The sequence below is a fragment of the Hippopotamus amphibius genome, chromosome 1 (assembly GCF_030028045.1).
Source record: "Hippopotamus amphibius kiboko isolate mHipAmp2 chromosome 1, mHipAmp2.hap2, whole genome shotgun sequence".
In the NCBI taxonomy this organism is placed as follows: Eukaryota; Metazoa; Chordata; class Mammalia; order Artiodactyla; family Hippopotamidae; genus Hippopotamus; species Hippopotamus amphibius.
The window spans coordinates 11,828,893-11,849,332 of NC_080186.1; the positions used below are offsets into that span (position 1 = coordinate 11,828,893).

A 20,440-nucleotide genomic window follows, 5' to 3' on the forward strand; every position below is an offset into this window, starting at 1 on the left:
TAAAAATGTAAAGCAGTGCTAATCTTCTCACTAAACATTTTTTGGTTTTGGAAATTGTTGGGTTTTTTTTAATTTAAAAATGTTTACATTAATGTACATGGGTTTATTGCTTTTAAATTATTAAATATACTTTTAATTTCTCTATTTTAATGTATAATATATCTAAAGAAATATCAATAGATGAGAACCACATTAAAAAAAGCACTTTGGGGTCCTCAGTAATTCCTAAAAATTTGAAAGTATTCTGAGAGCAAATAATTTGAAAACTGTTACCCTAGAGTATATCTAGCTACAAAATTGATGGGGCCTGGGATATGCAAGTCTTTTTCCAAAGTACATTCCCACCAGTCGTGTCAGTGTTCCACACTGCATATCCTTGCCAACACTAGACCAATTTAAGTTTTCTGACATGGATGGTATTGATTTTTATCAAATATTTTTTACACATCCATTACGATTATCCAGATTTTTCTTCTTTCATCTTCTGTAAGGTGCTAAATCATATTAATTAATCACTTTCTAGTGTTAAACCTAATGCATTCATGTGATTTCTATTATGCTTTCAATATATTGCTGGATTCATTTTGCTAACATTTTGTTTAGGACTTCCGCATTTATGTTCAGAAATGAGATTGACTTCTAACTTCTCTTTCTCAAGATGCCCACATGAGGATCTGCATCATGACATGAGATGGGGTGTGTTCTCCATTTTTCTCTTCTTGGGAAGACTTTACATAAGATTAGATTGTCTTTCCTTGAAAGTTTGATCAAAACCACCTATAAACCATCTCAGCCTGAGTCTGTGTTTAAGGAAAGACTTTTGACTACTGACTTATCTTCTTTAATGGTTATAGAACTATTTAAGTTTTCTCTTTTTTTCAGATATTGTTTAATTTTTCTAGAAATTTTTGTTTCATCTAAATTTTCAAATTTAAATATGTGTGTGTGTGTGTATGTGTATATATATATATTTTTTTTTCAGTTTGTAGAGCATAGGTAGTGATTCTTCCTCATCATCCGTTTTTTTTTTTTTTGGCTGCATTGGATCTTAGTTGTGGCACGTGGGATCTTTCATTGTGACGTGGGCTCTTTGTTGCTGCATGCAGGCTTCTCTCTAGTTGTGGTGCGCAGACTCCAGAGTGTGTGGGCTCAGTAGTTCCGGCGTGGGCTTAGTTTCTCCATGGCGTGTGGGATCCTAGTTCCCTGACCAGGGATCAAACCTGCATCCCCTGCGTTGGAAGGTGGATTCTTTACCACTGGACCAACAGGGAAGTCCCCTTCCTCATCAGCCTTGGTAATGGCTATTTGTGCCTTCTCTCTCATTTTCATGATTGGTTTTTACCAGAAGTTTGTCAATTTTATTAGCTCTTCCAAAGAACCAATTTTGGTTTTGTTAGTTCTTCTTCTTTATATATTCATTTTGTTTTATTGATTTCTATTCTCATCTTTAATATTTCCTTCTTTCTACTTTTGAATTTTTGCTGTAACTTCTTGATGTGGATGTCTAGTTCATTAACTTCTTTTCTGTTATATTCATTTTAACGTTACTCTCCAAGTGCTATTGATACTTTATCTGAGTCCCAAAGTTTTGATAAATAGTATTTTCATTAATCACTTCAAATTCAAAATATTTTCTTGTATCTGATATACTTTCGTCTTAAATCAATAAGTTATTCAGAGTTTCTTAATTTCTAAATGTAAGGGGATTTTCTGGTTTATATCTTATATTGATTTCTTGATTAATTGTGGTCAGAGAACTTGCTGTATATATAATTTCAGTCCTTTGATACAGATGAAAGTTAGTGATAGCAAAGTGGTCATCATACAGTGGCCCGCCTTTTACACTCAGTGACATTGTTACTTTGGAGTTTTGTAGGGTTTTTGTTTGTTTTTGTTTTGTTTTGTTTTTGCATTTTGGCTACGCATAGCGAGGCATGCAGGGCCTTAGTTCCGCGACCAGGGATTGAACCCATGCCCCCGCACTGTGAGCACAGAGTCTTAACCACTGGACTGCCAGAGAAGTCCCTCAGCCACATTTTTATTAAGCTGTAAGTAAAGCCCATTTTCAGTGAGAAAACTGAATAAGAATCCACTGTCTTGGTTTTTCTCCAGGCCCGAGGTATGAAGAAACAGGTCATTGATGACTTTATCACCCAAAACAAGTATCTGTTGGCAGCCAGGCTCACCAGCCAGAAGTTGTTCCATGAACTCTGCCCCGTGAAACGGTCTCACCGACAGAGGAAGTAAGGACTGAAGGCTTTGTCCCTGCTTGTCAATGCAGCAGAGGGGCATGTCGCGTTTTCCTAAGGCAATTAAATGTCCGCCCTGGGGCAGTCAGAATTTATTCTTCATGTAACAAATGTTGATGAACAACTATGATAGTAGAGGGGTATCACAGTCCAGGGCACCTTAGGACCACGTTATTAGATGTGCCAGAGAAGATCCACTGCGAGGTAACACTTTAGCTGAGCCCTGAAGGGTGAGCAGTTTTGCCAGGTGTCAAGGAGAGCCTGGGTCCCTGCAAAGCAGCATGGAGCAGGAGCCTTAGCGTTCCTGCCAGAGTATTCCACAGAGGGCGAGCCTCGGGGAGGTCTTAGGGTTTGGAGAGAAGCCAGGTTAATGACTAAGCAGTAGGGCCTAAACTGAGGAGATGATAACGTAGCTGGGAATGGCAAGGCTGAGGCATACTTACTCGTACAGAGTGTTAAAAAGTCTGAAAACACAGGAAAATATTTATTACACGTCTTTCAGATTAGTGGATCAGTGCCTTTAAGTTTAGGGCTGTTTCATCTGTGAAAACTGTCTGGCTATGAAAGGAAAACATTTTGATCCCATTATTCTAAAAAAATATTGCATAAAATAGGAAAAATTCCCTATGTTTCCAGGCTTTTCAGATTCCTTTATAGACTAAGAGAAGAAAGACTTTAATTAAATATAAGGAAGATGATCCTGGACTTTAAGGATTGTTATTTATACCGCCTTTAAGAAATATCCCCAATCCACGCACTCCGCACCTTTGTCAGCACAGCCACCCTAGCCAGGCCACTGTCACCTCTCGTTGAGGCCACCGTGTTAGCCTCCTGATCTCCCCTGCCCCCACTCCACTCTCCCACCCTGTCAGTTCACGTCAGCCAGGGATCCTCTTCACACTGACAGCGGGATCGAGTCCCTCTCCATCTCGGGGTCTCTGCACTCACGGCGCTCTCTGCCCGGAGTGCTTGCCCACCCTCTTACGGCACCTCATTCAGGTCTCCACTCAGCCTGGCTGATGGAGCGTGACTCCCAACCACCTCTGGACTCTCTCCCCTTCACTGCTTTTTTTTTTTCATAACACTTGTCATTAGTTGTCACGATCTATACATTTATTTGTTGTCTGCCTTCTCCACTGGAATATCTGCTCTACGAGGGCAAGAACATTGTCTGTGTTACCTGGCATCTAGTGAGTGCTCGGTAGTATTTGGGAGAATGGATGCATGAGTGATTAGATGAACTTTCCATTGGCACCCCTGCAAAGGAAGCCTGCAGAATGAGGCCCAGTGGCCCTGGCCTCACATAGGCTCAGCCAGCTGAGCCTGCGGTGGGAGAGCGAGAACAGGTGCCTTCCGCAAGGCCCTTCTGCATCAAGGGTTCAGTGACCATTGCCTTCAAAGGCATTTCTAAATGTCATGCAGTTTGGTTTGGGGAGAGCATCACCAGTCTAGAAAGAAGCAGGCCCTTAATGCCTTGGACATCTTCTCTCGTTAGACACTCCCCCGTGAAGCTTTCCTTCCTAAAACGTGCTCATTCACTCTGTAAATGAGCGTCTCCTCTCCCTCACCTTCACTTGCATTCATGTTCTAGCCATGGCCTCAGGGATTAGTTACAAAGTCTTTTTTGTTGACATGCAGGTACTGTGTGGTTTTACTGACCAGTGAGGCTACCAAGTTGAGTAAACCCTTCGAGGCCTTCCTGTCCTTTGCCCTGGCAAACACGCAGGACACAGTGAGGTTCGTGCACGTCTACAGCAGTCGGCAGCAGGAGTTTGCCAACACCTTACTACCAGACAGGGACGCGTTTCGAGGAAAATCAGCGGTGAGTCGCAGATGCTCTCCTGGTCTCGAGCTCATGATTCTGTGTCCTCCTGGCACTTGATTCTATGTCCTCCTTCCTTAGGAGTTTTGAATATAGACTCCATGAAATCCAAAAAGCTCTGAAGCCTATTTTGTTTTGTTTTTCGTTTTGTTTCTTCCCGAGTGCGTGGAAGCCATTTGACTTCTTCTTTTTTTTGAAGGATAGTTGATTTACAGTGTTGTGTCCATTTCTGCTGTACAGCAAATTGATTCAGTTATATATACATTCTTTTTTATATTCTTTTCCATTATGGTTTATCCCAGGATATTGAGTATATTTCCCTGTGCTGTCTGAATCCTGTTTTGAAAGCACTCTTAAACTAGTCTTTTAACCTGCTGATTTCACCTCCTAGGTTTTCAGCCTTGGACCTTCACAGAAAGCATTTTCCCTCTAGGTAAAGATTAAAGCGCGTCAGCCCTTTTCACCATTCTTTCTCCTTGGCAGGTTTAGTTTTATAGTACCTAGTTTGTAGAATCTTCCTTAGGCTGCCAGTAATATGCTTTCCATATGTCTCCCTCCTGTACTTCTGCCTCTTTTACTTCATCCTAATTGATCTCGCCTTCCTTTCCCCTCCTTTGTCATCACTGTCTCCAGAAGCATGAAATTCTTCTCTTTTTCATCATTTTGGTAATCATGGAAAAATCTCTCCAAAAAACAAAGGTTTCCTTCATTATAACATTGTCAGAAGTTACAGAACAAAGTCTACTGAGAAGAAAGGGCTTTAACTTTTAACAAAAGCTTTGGAAAGTCACCATAAAACTAATTTCTTTTGTCAGAAAAACGTTAACCTTTTACAGATATTGTATCTGTGTTTGAGCTTCACTAGACCCTTTTCTTCCCCACCCTCCCCGAGAAAAACCCAAACAACAGTAACTTCCTATTCTTTTGAGAATTCTAATGCCTTTTCCTCTCTTTGTCTCCCAGGTGTCTATCTTAGAAAGGCGCAACACGGCAGGGAGGGTGGTGTATAAAACCCTGGAGGACCCCTGGACCGGGAGTGAGAGCGATAAGTTCATCCTTTTGGGTTATCTTGACCAGCTGCGGAAAGACCCAGCTCTTCTGTCCTCGGAAGCTGTGCTCCCCGACCTGACTGATGAACTTGCCCCTGTAAGCACGTGGCCCAGAGCAACGGTGCCATGTTGGGGGCAGGGAACTTTTCCCTCCCGGGCTTGGGGGTCCAGTCCTGACCGTTGTCCATTTTCTCCCTCAACAGATTTTTCTCCTTCGGTGGCTCTACTCTGCTTCTGACTACATCTCAGACTGCTGGGACAGCGTATTTCACAACAACTGGTAGGAGTATCGCCAGATTAACTTTCTGTTTCTGTTATTACCCAGGACTGCTGTTTGTCTTTTGAAAGAGTCATCTCTCTTTTGATTTCATTGTAGGCTCCATATAGGCATGTGGAAGAGTGTTTACATATTTTCAACAACTGTTCCCCTTTTTCTTTCTTTCAGTGACTTCCCTTTTTTTGTATTTGCTGGTTGACCCTTTCCCACTGGTTGGAAAAGAAAGGATCACCCCTGGCTGCCCTTTCAGATAGCAGAGCCTGGGCCCATCTTCTTCACCAGAGCACCTCTGGTGCCCAGCACAGGGCCTGGCACACACGGAGTCCAGTGAATAGATGCACAAATGAATCAGCGAATTCATCAGAGAAGGGAGGGCTCTACCACTCCCACCCCAGGAGACCATGAGCTCCTGAGGACACACCACGTCCCACTCACGTGCGCAGTTCCTGGCCCCCAGCCCAGCTCCTGAAAAACAGCGGGCCCTTGATGGGTGTCTGTGGATGAATGAAATTCCAGAACACCTAGTAGAGACCTCAAGAAGTCAACTTTCACCTCCCTGTTCCACCCTTGTGGGCTGTATCTGAATTATTCTGGCCGAAAAAGAAATAATCAAAGGAAATAATTCCAGAGACTTTTTAGTCCCCAATACTACCCTTGACATTAGGAGGTTCCTCCATGCTCACAACTTAAATCCTTTGTCGCCCCTCTTATTGTTTCCTTCTGCAGAATTTATTCAGCGCAGCCTGAGACACAAAATCAAACTTTTTGAATAAGTGATCAGTGAATCAGAACAGTGAGGAAAAGAATCTCTGCTTTCTCTTCCACCACCCTAAAAAAACCTCTATTTGTATGAAATTAGAAAGTTTTTATTGATGTGAAAGCTTTTTGGTTTGGGGTTGTTTAGGGGTTTTTGAGCCAGAGAGAAGAAAACTAAAACCGTTAGTTGACGCGTCGCAGCAGCCCACGTGGAGCTGAGCAGAGCCTGTGAACTTCCTTTTAGGCGGGAAATGATGCCCCTGCTGTCCCTGGTCTTCTCTGCCCTCTTCATCCTCTTCGGCACCGTCATCATTCAGGCTTTCAGGTAAGAGCCTCGTGGCCCCTCAGTGCCGCGGCTGAAGGGTGAGCCCCAAACCTCCTTGGTGGTTTCTCTGTAAAATATCTTTTTCTTACTTTAGTGACTCAAATGAGGAGCGAGAGTCAAGCCCTCCAGATAAAGAGGAAGCCCGTGAGAAGACCGGGAAGACGGAGCCAAGCTTCACCAAGGAGCCCAGCAGGTTGCTCTGACCAAACGCCAGCCCCTCTCCCTCAGCAGCAGCCCTACAGACTGTGGAGTCTGACAAAGCAGTGTCCACGTGTCTAGTGCAGCTGAGTACGCGGGCTCCCCTCCTTGTGAGAAGAGTCACTGCTGACACGCGTTGACTGAGACCGTCTAGGCATGTAGACACAGGACTAGTTGTCTTCTCCTCGGTACCCTCAGTGTCTCAATCTCAGCTTTAGTAATGAAGGCAGGAAGCAAGGAAGCATGTCAGGGAGATGCTAGATGAGCCAGAAGCAGAGAACAGTGCATCACCGTAACCGTGTCAACGGCCTTCATTCTGTCCTGAAGCTGCACCTGCACCGACGGAACAGCAGCACCTGCAAGGCTCTTTATAGGCTCGGGGTAACCAAATTGGGGTCAGTCCTGCCCTGCCCGTCTGTCAGGCTGGAGAATATTAAATAACATATCTAGTCTGGTTAGAACATAGCATTTTCTTCCACTTGTTCCCTTTAAAAATAATGGCATTCCCCTATTCTACAAGATCTTACTTCCTCAATATTTCTCCACAGCAAGATTCCTAAAAAAGGCTTCGTGGAGGTGACTGAACTCACAGATGTGACGTACACGAGCAACTTGGTACGCCTGAGGCCAGGCCACATGAACGTGGTCCTCATCCTGTCAAATTCCACCAAGACCAGCCTGCTGCAGAAATTCGCTTTGGAGGTCTACACGTTCACTGGGTGAGCGCCTGTGTGCACGTGAGAGGGGGTGGGGTGTGGAAGGAGGAGGGGGAGAGCGTGCACACCGGGGTAAGAGGGGGCTGGAGGGGCTTTATCCATGCAGCATGGTGTTGGCTGTGACCTTCCCAACCCAGACATCTGAGCCATCATGAGGGGACCTTTCTTCCCCTTGACTGTTGGTTCTGAACAGAAGAGCTTAAACTCAGTCTTCCTCCCTGAGCCCTTTCAGGAAACTCTCTTCTCCAGCTCTTGTGTATTTTCCTGAAGCCAGACCCTGAGAGTGACGTGAGTGACACCCAGCAAGGGACAGGACGTGGGTGAGGGGCTCTTGCTGCTGTTGTAGAAGCCCTCCAGGTCCCACAGAAATCCTTCATTTCTTCCATATTCAGGCCTCATCCAACACAAAGCCTTTTCCTATTATTTGAAATCTGACTGAGGTACTTATGTTCCCTGTGATGAAATGTGTCGGGAAATACCCTAAATCCTCCTTCTGTCCTTCCTACAGGAGCAGCTGCCTACACTTTTCCTTCCTGAGTCTAGATAAGCACAGAGAATGGCTAGAATATTTACTAGAATTTGCTCAAGATGCAGCCCCAATCCCAAACCAGTATGACAAGCACTTCATGGAACGTGACTACACGGGCTATGTACTGGCTCTGAATGGCCACAAGAAATACTTCTGCCTCTTCAAGCCCCAAAAAACAGTGGAAGAGGAGGAAGCCATGGGGTCGTGCAGTGACCTTGACTCTTCCCTCCATCTGGGTGCATCTCGAGGGAAATCTTCCTCTGGCCTTGGATCCAGGCCCATCAAAGGGAAATTGAGCAAGTTGTCCTTGTGGATGGAGCGGCTTCTGGAAGGCTCCTTACAGAGGTTTTATATCCCGTCATGGCCTGAACTAGACTGAGAGGATTTCAAAAAGAGACTCCAACTCTTCAGACTTTTTAACAGGCCCCTGTGAACAGGTATTTTCAGGACTCAAACTATCACAATGGACAGAGTATAGATTTTAGATTATTCTTCCAGAACAATGGCTAGAAGAATCTTTCCTTTCATCCTGTTCTAACCTAGGAGTGAAAAACACCACACGTTGAATTCCCCAGACCACAATATTTTCCTTTGGGTCTTTTTTCCCTCATTTGAATGCCACACTGTTTAAAATCGACTGCTCATTCCCTCTTCCTTTGTCACCTCCCGCCGCGTGCTCACCCCACCCTCCCTGTCCCGTCTCTGTGCTGTGGGAGAAGCACAGGGCTGGACCCTGCAGCAGAGCCCGGGGGACCTCGCGAGCCTGGTGTGCTGGCCGGGTGACCTGCCCCTCCCCGCCCAGCCCCGCTGTGCTCCTGCCGCAGTGCATGCTGTAACAGTGGGACAACCCACTACAGCTTCTGGGCCCTGCTTCTCGAAGGAGGCCTAGTTCCAAGCAATCTTACATTAATGGTTTTTCTGGTACTAAATGGCTGAAAGTGTATTTTGGGGGTATCCCCCTATAACAGCTTGTCAGCCACGGTTTTAAAGGTTAGGGATGAGTGGGGGTTCTGCGTGGAAGTTTGGTTTTCTTCCCAAGACAGGAGAAGGGAGCTCTGGGCAGTGCCTGAAGCGATGCCTCTGTGAGCATCCCATCAGCCTCCTCCCGAGCATGAAAGGTGGCCAGGGAAGGATCCCAGCGGCAAGAAGTACTGTAATGATCTTGAGCCATTTACCTGTATGTTTTCAGATGCCTTTCTGCCTCTGTCAGTTTTAGGGTATGGATATTAGGAGCCATAACTTGTAATCTTGTTCTCTGAACGTAGAGATAAGCTGCTATAAGCCAGTAGATGTTAAACTGAAGACACGTGATTCCTGCCGTGAGTTAGGCTCAAGGAACCTCTTCCCTCCACTGATGTCTCTTTAGTAAAATACCAGACGTATCTTTGTATCAAGGAACTTAAAATTTCTCAGCAATTGTATTTTGAACACTGTTACCCCAAAAGTGCTGTATCTTCAAGTCCTCTTTTGTGACAAGTGAGCTGAGACACGTTCTAGACCCCTGTTTTGCTCACTTTGAGCTTCTGGCCTATGTTTTGATGTCTCATCTTAAATGTTTTCACTCTTAACTTACAACTGCTTCACCAGTAACAGGGTCAGACCTGTCTTCAGCACCCCAGCTCTCTGAGCTCCAGTGAACGATGGATGCCAGGTGGCATCCTACCAGCCAGTTAGAGAGCTTGCCTTTTCTTTTTAGAGCAAACCACCAATGGAGTTTGGACAACCTCAGAGAGTTCAAATGTCAAAGCAGATTGCCCTTTTGTAAAGTGAAGGGTCAAAATCAGTGATGGGACAAAATAGGTTAATATTTTCTTTAATCATAATTGCTTTACACTAAGCCATTTGGATTGAGCTACCGTGGCAAGTAATAAATTATTTGAGCCCAGAAATTCCTGTACTTTTCATGGAATTGATTTTTCCACATGATCCTCTAAAAATGGATGTTTACTCTGATTGCCATACCTCCCAGCACCTGGCCCAGGTAGAACTGATCAAGGAATTCATTTTTGGCTCTGTGATGCACCAAGTCCTCAGAATTATTTTCTGCATCTCTTATGGCCAAGTTGCCTATATGAGCAGTGTTTTGGGTCAGTGGTAGGTTTTTTTATTTTTTTAATTTCAGGTACTGATGGGATTCCTGACCTTAATTTCTGAAAACCAAATAAACCCCAGGTTTATTCATTTTAAAAAATTGTATCATTAAAATAAAAAGCACTCTCAGACAGCTGCACCTTTCATTTTTACAAAGAAAGGGAAGTGATAATGGTGAAAACGTTCCTAGCAAATATTTCAATCCAAAAAAATCATCTACAGATCTGTCTGGGGACGGGTAGATATGTCCCCCAAGAGGACACTGGGAAACTTTTATTTTAAACTGACTTTTACCCCTAACCACCCAAGCCTTTCCTCCTGAATGTTGTTTCCATGAATTTGTTTACTTTGGTGTCAAATGTATGAGCCACTGTCTTGCTCAGCCACTGCTATCATTTCTCTTACATATGTAATCACACGGACCCAGTTTGGGCTTTAACTTCCTAGTCCTGGACTATCTTGACACTGACAACATTGATGTTTTTAGGGGTAGGTTTTTCTGGTTGATACAGACTGCACATCATGTTTAGCAGATGGGGACAGCTGGCCTAAAACAAGCCTTTGTAGATATACGCACCCATTTAAAAAATACTTTTTTATTAGCCCAGGTGTCAGTGGCACAATTTGTCTAACATAGAGTCCATCAGCTCCAACTAAGCGACTATTTCGTGAGCAAACCTGCCCTAACTCCCTAACTGTGTTGGGCACCAGAGTCTTGCTGCCATCACTTATTGACCATGAAAATTTGGTTGTGGTTTTCAAATAGGTTGATTTCCTCCTCATTCCGTACATAAATGTGTCCCTGATATAAAAAGAAGTGGGATCTGAATGTGTTTGAAGTGATTTGCATTGTTTGGGGAAAGGGATTAGGAGCAAACACTCAAACATTTTTTCTAGATAAAATTCTTGAAAAGCTGATGCTAAACATCTTTACAGCTGAAACATTGCTCACATCCAAATACCTGACATTGTCCCTTGAAAACAAACACAGCCTGGCTGCTGCTGAATCTGTTCAGTTTGTAAAGGAGGATGATTATACTTTCAAGACAGACCTGAAAAGAAGGCGAATATTTTGCACTTTTGATACTCTTAGGAACAAATAACTTATTTGGCAAATGGTGTCTTTTTTATGTTGTTTTTGTTTTGTATTGTGAACAGGCACTGAAGCTGATGTTATTTTGTTTTAAGAATATTACAGACTGGAAACAGAAATAAACTATTTTAATGTGTGATGATTATGGGTAGCTCTTATGTCACGACATGATGGTTTGACCATGGACACATTATCGACAAAACTGAATTCGCATGTAACTCAACACATGCTTAAGATCATCACGCCCCCCCACTGTAGATTTCAGAAATTGCTGTCATAGAGGGTGGGTCAGCTTGAAGAGAAGACAATTCAAAACAGGCTCAGGGGATGGGTTAAGGAAGTGTCATCAAGAGCTTTTTGGAGGCCAGTTGATGTCACCTGGTACAGAAGACATTCATGACCTTCTTGGGCTTTTGAGTGGGAAGTTTCTTTATTAAGATCTGCATGGGTTTCCTTCTTTCAACCTTTTTTTATGTTCACGATGGTCCTAAAACCAAGATGCAGTCCTAAGTGCCTCAGAGTAGGGGCTATATTTTAAAGGAAGATACTATTGAAATATGGAATGTTTCTGTAGTATTATTTCATAGGGTTTTTTCCATTTCATTCCTCCAAATTTTAGATAATCTTTAAATTCTCCATCCCTTTCCCCTTTTTCCTCCACCACCGTTCATCGAAGAAAGAAAAAAAAAAATCAAAGCAGCACAAGTGCATCTTTTTTTTTTTTAAGTTAATTCAAACTCCTTAGAAATATTAGCTGTCTGGATTAGAGTTCTACTGAATGCCCTGATTGTACAGCCACCAATGACACTTTCAGCAAAATGTTTTATTGGCATAAACTCTTTAGTACTCAGATTGCTTTCACATAAGTTCTCCTGGAGACTTTGTCATCCAGGCAATCTGTTGTTTCATCTTGAAAATTACAGCACAAGGTTCAGATGACTGTTACTTTGGGGAGAACACACAGCATCTCAAACAGCAGGTTCGCCGCCACAAGGGCAGTGTTTCCTACAAAGAAGTGAAAAACCCAGACGTGAACACCGCACATACCGCCTCCCGAGGCCGAGCTTCCTGGGTTCCTCAACCTTTGTCTTTGCTTCCTTTTCCAGAGTCCCACTTTGAGCGCTCCTCTGCACTACCCGACCGCCCCGCGGGCATGCTGTCCCTGGCATTCTCTATCTCGAGCATCATTCAGAAATAGTATTTTAAAATTCAGAAGGCTCGGGACTTCGCTGGTGGCGCAGTGGTTAAGAATCCGCCTGCCAATGCAGGGGACACAGGTTCGATCCCTGGTCCAGGAAGATCCCACATGCCACGGAGCAACTGAGCCCGTGCGCCACATCTACTGAGCCTGTGCTCTAGAGCCCGTGAGCCGCAACTACTGAAGCCCATGCTCCGAAGCCACTGCAATGAGAAGTACCACAACAAAGAGTAGCCCCTGTGCGCCACAACTAGAGAAAGCCCACAAGCAACAAAGACCTAATGCAGCCAATATGTAAAGTTATTAAAAAAAAAAAAAATTCAGAAGGCTCTCTGTTTACTCTGAGAACAGATTTCCCCCAAAGGAAAACCTATTATATTGGTGTGTACTGTATTTATGTGTATTATCTATCCTCTAAGGCTAACAGGCCTAACTCTAAGCTTTTCTAAATTAAAATTATTGGGATACCATCTACTTTGAATCTCTCTCCTAAACCAGCAATCTCCTCCACTTTATTAATACTAATATTATTTCTGCCTTGAGAATTCACTTTTCAATGAAATATCAAAGGAAAACTGCCGCCCTGTCACTGAACGGCAGGCTGGTTTCTCTCTCTCTGCTGGCGGGTGGTCCAGCTAATAGCCGCCTCCCAGGGGTTTTGTTAGGGTTCATCAGCTCACATCTGTACAGTGTGCAGTAATAGGTTTATTTTCTTCACTGTAGGACATACTCAGCAGGTTCCCGAGTTATATAAAAGGACCCATCCATCTACTTATTAATTAGATGAATACAATCTAGCTGCTGCCTACGGATCACATTTGTCTCCCATACTCACCAGAAGGATCGTACGGCGGTGAAACTTCCACAAGATCACAACCCACCACGTTCAGGCCTTGACAACCCCGGATGATCTCCAAAGCCTGTCCAAGATCAAGCTTGAGTTGTCCAGAGAGGTAATCGTTGAGAACGCAAAGCAACCCGTAGAGGCCTCCGTGGATATCTCCCAACACAGGCCCGTCCACCCTTCCACTTGGAACTGTCGCTTTCCCTCAATAAACATTCATTGACCACCAGGCACCCTGGTGGGATCACAGAGACCAGCAAACCAGTCACTTCAATGGCATGCATTATGGGCTCCGAGAATAGTATGAGCACACGTAGCAGCCTGAAGAGGTGGGGAAGGCTCCCCCGAGGTGGAAACACTTAGCTCAGGGAACTGACCAAGCAGAGGAGGAGGGGGAGGGCGGCCCAGGCAGAGGGAAAGACACATGCAAAGGAACCAAGACGAAGAAGTAGGAGTAGTCAGACGTGGCCAGAAGGCAGGATAAGTGAGGGAGGTGATAGGAAGAGTGTCACTTTGCTTCCATTCCGCAGTTGAAAAGCCAGAAAGATGCAAAGCTGAGGAATGAGGCGTGTGTTCTAGAAAGCGGACGGGAACTGGAAAGGCTTTGAGAGAGGCGGTTATGACCATCCTCCTTCCTGCGAGGATATAAGGTAATTGATTAGGTTCAAGCAGTCTTCTTTCATTTACTCCATTACCTTTTTTTTTTTGACGGGGGGCGGGGCGAGTGGGGGCGTACCACACCGCTTGCAGCATCTTAATTCCCTGACCGGGGATTGAACCCGTGCCCCCTGCAGTGGAAGCACACAGCCCTAACCACTGGACAAGCAGGGAATTCCCCATACTTTGAGTATCTCCTACTTATATGTCAGACGCTACCCTCGGCTCCAAGAATAGGGTAGCGAACAGAATGAAGGCCCACTCCCCTGGAGGTTACCTTCTAATTATAACCACACTCCAATTTTGCCTCCCTGTATTTTGTAATTTTGCTCAGCACATCTATGGGAGCTTTATTTGGGGGGTTCTAAAACTCTAGAACTACCTTGGGAGGTGTTAACCCCATTGTGTGTACTTTTAAAATTTAACCCCAAAAAGATAAGTTTGGTGTCTGAATGGGTAGCACTACAATATTGTCCCCATGAAAAGGTGGACCAGAGGCAGAAAGACCAAATAACAGACTATTATATCCCAGAAAAGAAATGAGGGCCCTTGCCAAAAGCAGTCACTCATCAATAAGGGAGAATCCGAACCTGTGATCAGCCCTGAGAACAATAAAGGCCCAGGTGCTCTGATTGTAAAAGCCCATCCTGGGACTTCCCTGGTGGCGCAGTGGATAAGACTCTGCACTCCCAATGCAGGGGGCCTAAGTTCAATCCCTGGTCAGGAAACTAGATCCCACATGCATGCTGCAACTAAGAGTTCACAGGCCACAACTAAGGAGCCTGCCTGCTGCAACTAAGACCCAGTGCAACAAAATAAATAAATATTAAAAAAAGAAAAAAAGCAGCCCATCCTGACTCCCGAAGACTCACTTCAAGTCCCAGGAAAGTGGGGAGCTGCGTCCTCACCCCCAGGAACTGTCACTGGTGGAGCCTCCTTACCTGACTAGGGGTGAGACCAGCAATTTCGGGTGTCCCTGTCCCTGGGGCATAGGCAGGGTCCAAGCCGTCAATATCAAAGCTGATATAAATGGGTCTGCCTCCCATCTGCTGCCTCACCTCCCCCATCAGAGGAACCAGTGACTTCAGCCAGCAGTCTTCAGCCAGGACCACCCGGAAGCCCTGAGAAGGTAGAAATTGAAGAGGGGAAGGTGGATGCTTGGGCCTGGCAGCATTGACTGGACATTTCCTAGGGGCCTACCCCACGCTCAGTTTATGTGCACCTCACAGTTGACCCTCAATCTCCATCCTCACATCAGACTCATCGCCTTGGGTCTGGACCTCCTCAGCTCTCTTCCAAGCCAGCAGCATCCAAGGGCTCAGTTTCTTTCTACTTGTCTCCCCTCCCCAGCAATAAAAGTCCTCCTCTGCCTCGTGAACCGACATCCCCGCTCCTCTCTGCTCCACGTGATGCAAACTCAGCTTCCTTGGTTAGCAAAGCCCCTTGGAATCCATAGCCGCCATTGAGAGGGCCATGGAGAGGAAGCCGCCTTGGGGGCCGGGGACAGAGGGAGGGGCTTTCGGCCTGTCACCTGGCTCCGGCTGTATCTGTAGGTATCCAAGGTCGTGGAAGAGCCCCGGATGCCGATCTGCACCACACGCTTACAGTCCAGGAGTCCCTCGTCCACGCACCGGCGGAAGGGCGACCCGTGGTAGAGCTTCTCCCCCAGGGCCTGGTCGGCCGTGTCCATGTGAGCGCCCACATGCACCAGCCCCACGGGCCCGTGCCTGATGAAAACAGGGCAGCTCAGAGGCCAGGCCTCCCAGTGGGGCCTGAGCACAGCCACCCTCTGGGCCACCAAAACTTGACGCCAATTCATAGCCATGGAGGGGGCACCTGGCATCAATTACCAGCCTTGCAACTGGTTTCCGTCTTCAAACCACTGAGCATCTCATAAGAACAATAAGCTCAGAGAAGTCGGGCAGAAAACAGCCATGTGCTTTAGCTGACACTCCCTACCTATCACCCAGGATTTTCTTCACTTGCAGATGGAGAGGGCTCGGAGGATGAGACCAAAGGGCGGCAGCTCGGGTGAGCTCGGCTGCAGGCTCAACGAATCAGTGCCACCCTTTCTCCGACTGCAGTACCAAGAAGCATCTTCCACCCAGCTCTCTCTCTATAACCCCCACCAACCCTGCCAGCCACCCCCAGAAAACAGACAATGCAAATCAATGCCAGGCAAATACAGCTTTCAAGAAAAGACTTGTACCCACCCACCCACCCCCAACCAGAATGGCACCCACACATCTTCCCTCCATATAAATTCTGGAGCCGCACCACCTTGGCCCATCTGTCTCTTTCTCAGACTAACCAAAATTAGTCAATCCCTGGTAGATTTTCACGACTGGAAAAATCCATCTTCTCATCCTCTGGGAAAGGGGCCCTTTCAGGAAAAAAACGGCCTCACCTCAGTGAGCAATGCCATTGTGCCTGTCAGTATTTGTATTTGGCCTTAGGAGCAAAACAGAAACCGAAGTTAACTGGGGTTGTGTATTTCACTAGGGGCTCATCTTCCAAAAACAGAGGCAAATGCTGAGCGTGCATACCAGGGCAGATCTAGGGCAAGAGCGGGTGGCCAGGGTGGTAATAATAAATTGTCTTGGCTTCCAGCTGGTGACTGACAGACACACCTGGAGCTCAACCTTAATTTTTATCCACAGAAGCAACTCAGTGGGGGATTTCCTATCACCCTCAATAACCTCAGCCAGCAGAGGTCACCTGACACCATCTAGCAGCAAACAACTCATTCTCCAGCTCTTGAATTTTGAAACCTCCTTTGAACCTGGCCTTTTGGGACTTACTTTTCTGCCATCGCTTGCAATATAGGATAGGTGATTGTGTGATCTCCACCTTCAAAGAGGAAAAAAAAAGAGGAAAACATCTGGAATGTGGATAAGATTTGAGGACCCTGTATCACCTAGAACGATCTTTAATTTGCCTGATTCTGCCACCCTTTCGATTAAATGGAAGAACTACAACCCCAGCTAACATAAAATCTTGTTCAGTGGTGGGGAAATGGGCACTAAATGTTTGACATTACACTATCATTTAAAAGGAGAACTTAAATTAAGTCTTACAGGGAAAGGCACTTCCCTGGTGGCGCGATGGTTACAAATCTTCCTCACAATCCATTGGAAACTGGTTCAATCCCTGGTCGGGTAAGATTCCACATGCCATGGAGCAACTAAGCCCGTGGACCACAACTACTGATCCTGTGCTCTAGAGCCCGCAAGCCACAACTACTGAGCCCTCGTGCTGCAACTACTGAAGCCCTCATGCCTAGAGCCCATGCTCCACAATAAGAGAAGCCACCGCAATGACAACCCCACACGCAGCAACGAAGAGTAGCCCCACTTGCCGCAACTAGGGAAAGCCCGCATGCAGCAATGAAGACCCAACACAGCCAAAATAAATAAATTAAAAAAAAAAAAAAAAGAATCCATCTTGCAATGCAGAGGACGCTCGTCTGATCCCTGGTCTGGGAACTAAGATCCCACATCCCTCAGGACAACTAAGCCTGCACGCCACAACTAGAGAGAAGCTCGTACACCTCAAAGAAAGATCCTGTGTGCCACAACTAAGACCCAACACAGCCAAAAATAAATAAACAAATAAATAAAAATTTGCATATTTAGAAAAAGGTAGTATTTTGACTATGTGTGAATTGGAAGAGAAAGAAACGCTACAGTGAGAGTGGGGCAGGGTGGGGGAGGGTAAGAGGAAAGCTGCCCTATAGATTGACATCCACCCTGATGACAGGAAAAGACCCCCTTGCAGTTTTCTCAAATAAAATCATTAAAACAATGTCCTTGAAATAGTTAAAAAGTCACAACTAAGCCCCTGCTGTCAGCCTTCCCCAGGCCTGGGATCAAGGCCTGGGACAAGGTGAGGTGGGTAGAGGCACTTGCCGGGATGCAAAATTGAAGGGACACCAAAAAGCTCAGTAAGCAAGATAAATATTATTTTAATGTAATATTTTTTTAAAAATCAAAATCAATGCAAAAAAATCCATGATAAATTTTAAAAAAAGATGAGAACAGTAACTGTGCTGTTCTGAGCCATACTGGAGCCTGAGGCCAGGCAAAAAGGAAACATCAGTAATACGTATTGTTGACTTTTTTGTCACCCCTTAAATTGTACACCAAGGTGAATGCCTCACTTGCTTCACCCTAGTCCATCCCTGTCATACTATTTCAAAAATGTAAATATCCTCTCCCCAGGGGTTAAAAGAAATGAACTAAAAATGTTCCCTTTCCTACTGTCTCCATATTCACAGTGGTTGGCCCCGGAGAAGTAACTGTACCCCAGCTCAGGATAAACAAACCCTACCCTCGCCCTTGCAGGTGTCATTACCCAAGGTCAGGGGAACACAGCCAGCTGCTACAATTTTCTGATAGGCCTCTTGAATTAGGCGGCAGCTGTCCTGAAGGTTGTAAAGATTGACATTCACATCACCTAGGTCTGCCACCACGAGGGACTGGAAGGGGAGGGCTCCCGTGCTAGGGTTGGCTGTCCGAAGCAGCACTGATTCTTCGCGGATCCGCCGGGGTCCAAATCTGGAGCAGGAAGAATCAGCCTGTGAGCCATCCCTAAAGGTTTAGAGGCTCTGCCTAGGCCAGGGCTTCCCAGGCTCTGTGCTGGGGCTGGATGAATATTTGTTGCAGTATGTGGGCGTCATCCTATACATTGTAGGATGTTTAGCAGCAACCCTGGTCTTTACCCACTAGATGCCAGTAGCACCCTATCCCCCACGATGCCATAACCGAAATGCCTCCAGACTGTGCCAAGTGTCTCGGAGAGGCAGGGGGGTGGATCACACACACATTGAGAGCCACTGATCTAGGCTATCTATATAGTGAAGAGATTAAAGGTACAGACTTAGAAGCCCACCCATTACCAATTTACTAAATGGCATTAGATAATTTCTTAATCTCCCTGAGCCTCAGTTTCCTAATCTGTAAAGTAATAACGACATTTACCTTACCCTGCTGTTGTAAGAATTAAACGTGGTCATCTATGCAAAGCACCTGGCGCTTGGTAGACATTCAATAAAAGGTGGCATTTATAACTCAGACGAGTAGTCAGATGGAATGTTGCTGAGTGGAATCAGAAATAGCTGATGTTCAATAATTAGGAAAATTGATTTTACTTTCTCTAACTTGATTTTAGGAAAACTGCCTTATTTGGGAGACTTCCCCTGCAGTTTAGCGGTTAAGACACCACGCTTCCACTGCAGGAGATGTGCCTTGATCCCCCATTGGGGAACTACGGGGGTGGGGGCGGGGAGGGCTTATTTTGAGCAAATTCTAGAGTCAGATGACATCTAGAGGTCTGGGGAAGGGGCAACCAGCCTCTGTTCTCAAACTTAACGTCCCCTGTTTCTGTAAACCAGGGGTACACACAGCCATCATCCTAAACCCACAGCTAAACCAGAGAACGGGGCATGGAGAAGGCTCGGTCCCTGAACCGCCTTCCTTTACCAATGGATGACACACGTGCTGAAGCCTCGGGGTTGCCTGAGGGAAACCAACTGCCTCTGAAAAGATTAAGGGCACTCTGGAGCCAGGCACTGGCTACCAACTCGACCCTGGGCAAAGGAAAGCGCCTCTTCCTAAGTTTTGTGTACGCAGTGGCCGCCAGTCTGTCCTGACACGTGTCCGCGAGTCCTTCGGGCCTTACCTCGCCCCGGGCCGGTTGGAGGTGCCAATGTCCAGCGGCACCCCGACGAAGGCAGCGTCCAGCCCTTCGGGGGAGGTCTGCACGGGCAGCCGCATCATGGAGCAGATGCCCACCGACCGGGCCATGACCTCGGGGCTGGGGGGTTGGTTCCGGGGGGCGTCGGAGGCCTGGCGGCTCGGGCTGCGGCCGGGGTCGCAGAGCCCCGCCGGGGAACGCGCTCGATCCCCGGGAACCAGCCTCCGCGCGCCCCCGCCGCCCCCCAGGCCCCGGGCGCAGCTGGACGCCAGCAGCCTCAGCATCCCGCCCGCCCCGCCGGTCCCCGCAGCGGCCAGGGTGAGTGTGCCGGCGCCCGAGCCGCCCGGGGCTCAAGGGCAGGGCTCACGGGCGGGGAGGGGCCCAGGGACCGGGCAGCTTTCTTCCTGCAGCCCTCTCTGGACTTCGGCCTCTAGTTCCTTTGATAAATAGAGCCAGGCCCGCGGCTCCTCACTGATACCCACTGCACTGCTCCAGGTGGGTCCGCCCCCACCCCCCCAGTCAGGCCCTTGGCAGCTGCTTCTTCCAGAGTAGTATTTTTAAAATCTGAAAGATTTGAAAGGGAAAGACCTTTCTCTAAGCGAGAGAAGCTGAAGCATTTTTTTTTTTTTTTTTTTTTTAGTAATGTACCAAGAAATGTCTGGGTGGGAGTCTCAGAAAGCAGAGAGTCTCTAAATAACCTTTTTAAAAAAGGACTTAGAGGCAAGCCCACTAATATGCTTTCATGTTTATCTCTAAGGGGGGGTGGGAAGTGATTTGTAATGAAGTTATGGGAGCCACTGGGTGGTATTATATATTTTTAAATCTCTATTACTTGAGATTGAATGACAAAGGCCAGAGTTTGCATTAAATCAGCCCCTTCATATAAAATCACACATTAGGGAATTCCCTGGCGGTCCAGTGGTTAGGACTGGGCGCTTTCAC

General features: G+C 46.3%; 2 protein-coding genes across 8 annotated transcripts in view; one reads left to right on the forward strand and one right to left on the reverse strand.

Moving 5' to 3' along the window:
• The window catches only part of DNAJC16 (DnaJ heat shock protein family (Hsp40) member C16), a 36,128-nt gene extending 24,887 nt beyond the window's left edge, over positions 1-11,241 (forward strand). For 5 of the 6 annotated variants that reach the window (XM_057697060.1, XM_057697050.1, XM_057697075.1 and 2 more), the window contains 8 exons: positions 2,113-2,243; positions 3,888-4,071; positions 5,035-5,217; positions 5,324-5,400; positions 6,398-6,478; positions 6,573-6,671; positions 7,225-7,395; positions 7,901-11,241. In XM_057697060.1, the coding sequence (XP_057553043.1) occupies positions 2,113-2,243; positions 3,888-4,071; positions 5,035-5,217; positions 5,324-5,400; positions 6,398-6,478; positions 6,573-6,671; positions 7,225-7,395; positions 7,901-8,300 (1,326 nt within the window). In that variant the 3' untranslated portion in view covers positions 8,301-11,241. The remainder of the gene's footprint in view (positions 1-2,112; positions 2,244-3,887; positions 4,072-5,034; positions 5,218-5,323; positions 5,401-6,397; positions 6,479-6,572; positions 6,672-7,224; positions 7,396-7,900) is intronic. The other variant, XM_057697067.1, reaches the window with a different exon arrangement.
• Positions 11,242-11,907: 666 nt separating this feature from the next.
• AGMAT (agmatinase) lies at positions 11,908-19,820 on the reverse strand. Of its 2 annotated transcripts, none has more exons than XM_057746705.1 (7): positions 19,484-19,820; positions 18,158-18,360; positions 16,606-16,654; positions 15,336-15,531; positions 14,746-14,925; positions 13,139-13,223; positions 11,908-12,110 (listed from the first exon to the last, which is right to left on the reverse strand). In XM_057746705.1, exons 1-7 carry the CDS (start codon positions 19,780-19,782, stop codon positions 12,037-12,039), a joined length of 1,086 nt encoding a protein of 361 aa, XP_057602688.1. In that variant the 5' UTR covers positions 19,783-19,820; the 3' UTR covers positions 11,908-12,036. The 2 variants fall into 2 exon arrangements, with proteins under 2 accessions (XP_057602688.1, XP_057602697.1); XM_057746714.1 differs by having other exon boundaries at positions 14,863-14,925; positions 19,484-19,782.
• Between the last annotated feature and the right edge of the window lie 620 nt (positions 19,821-20,440).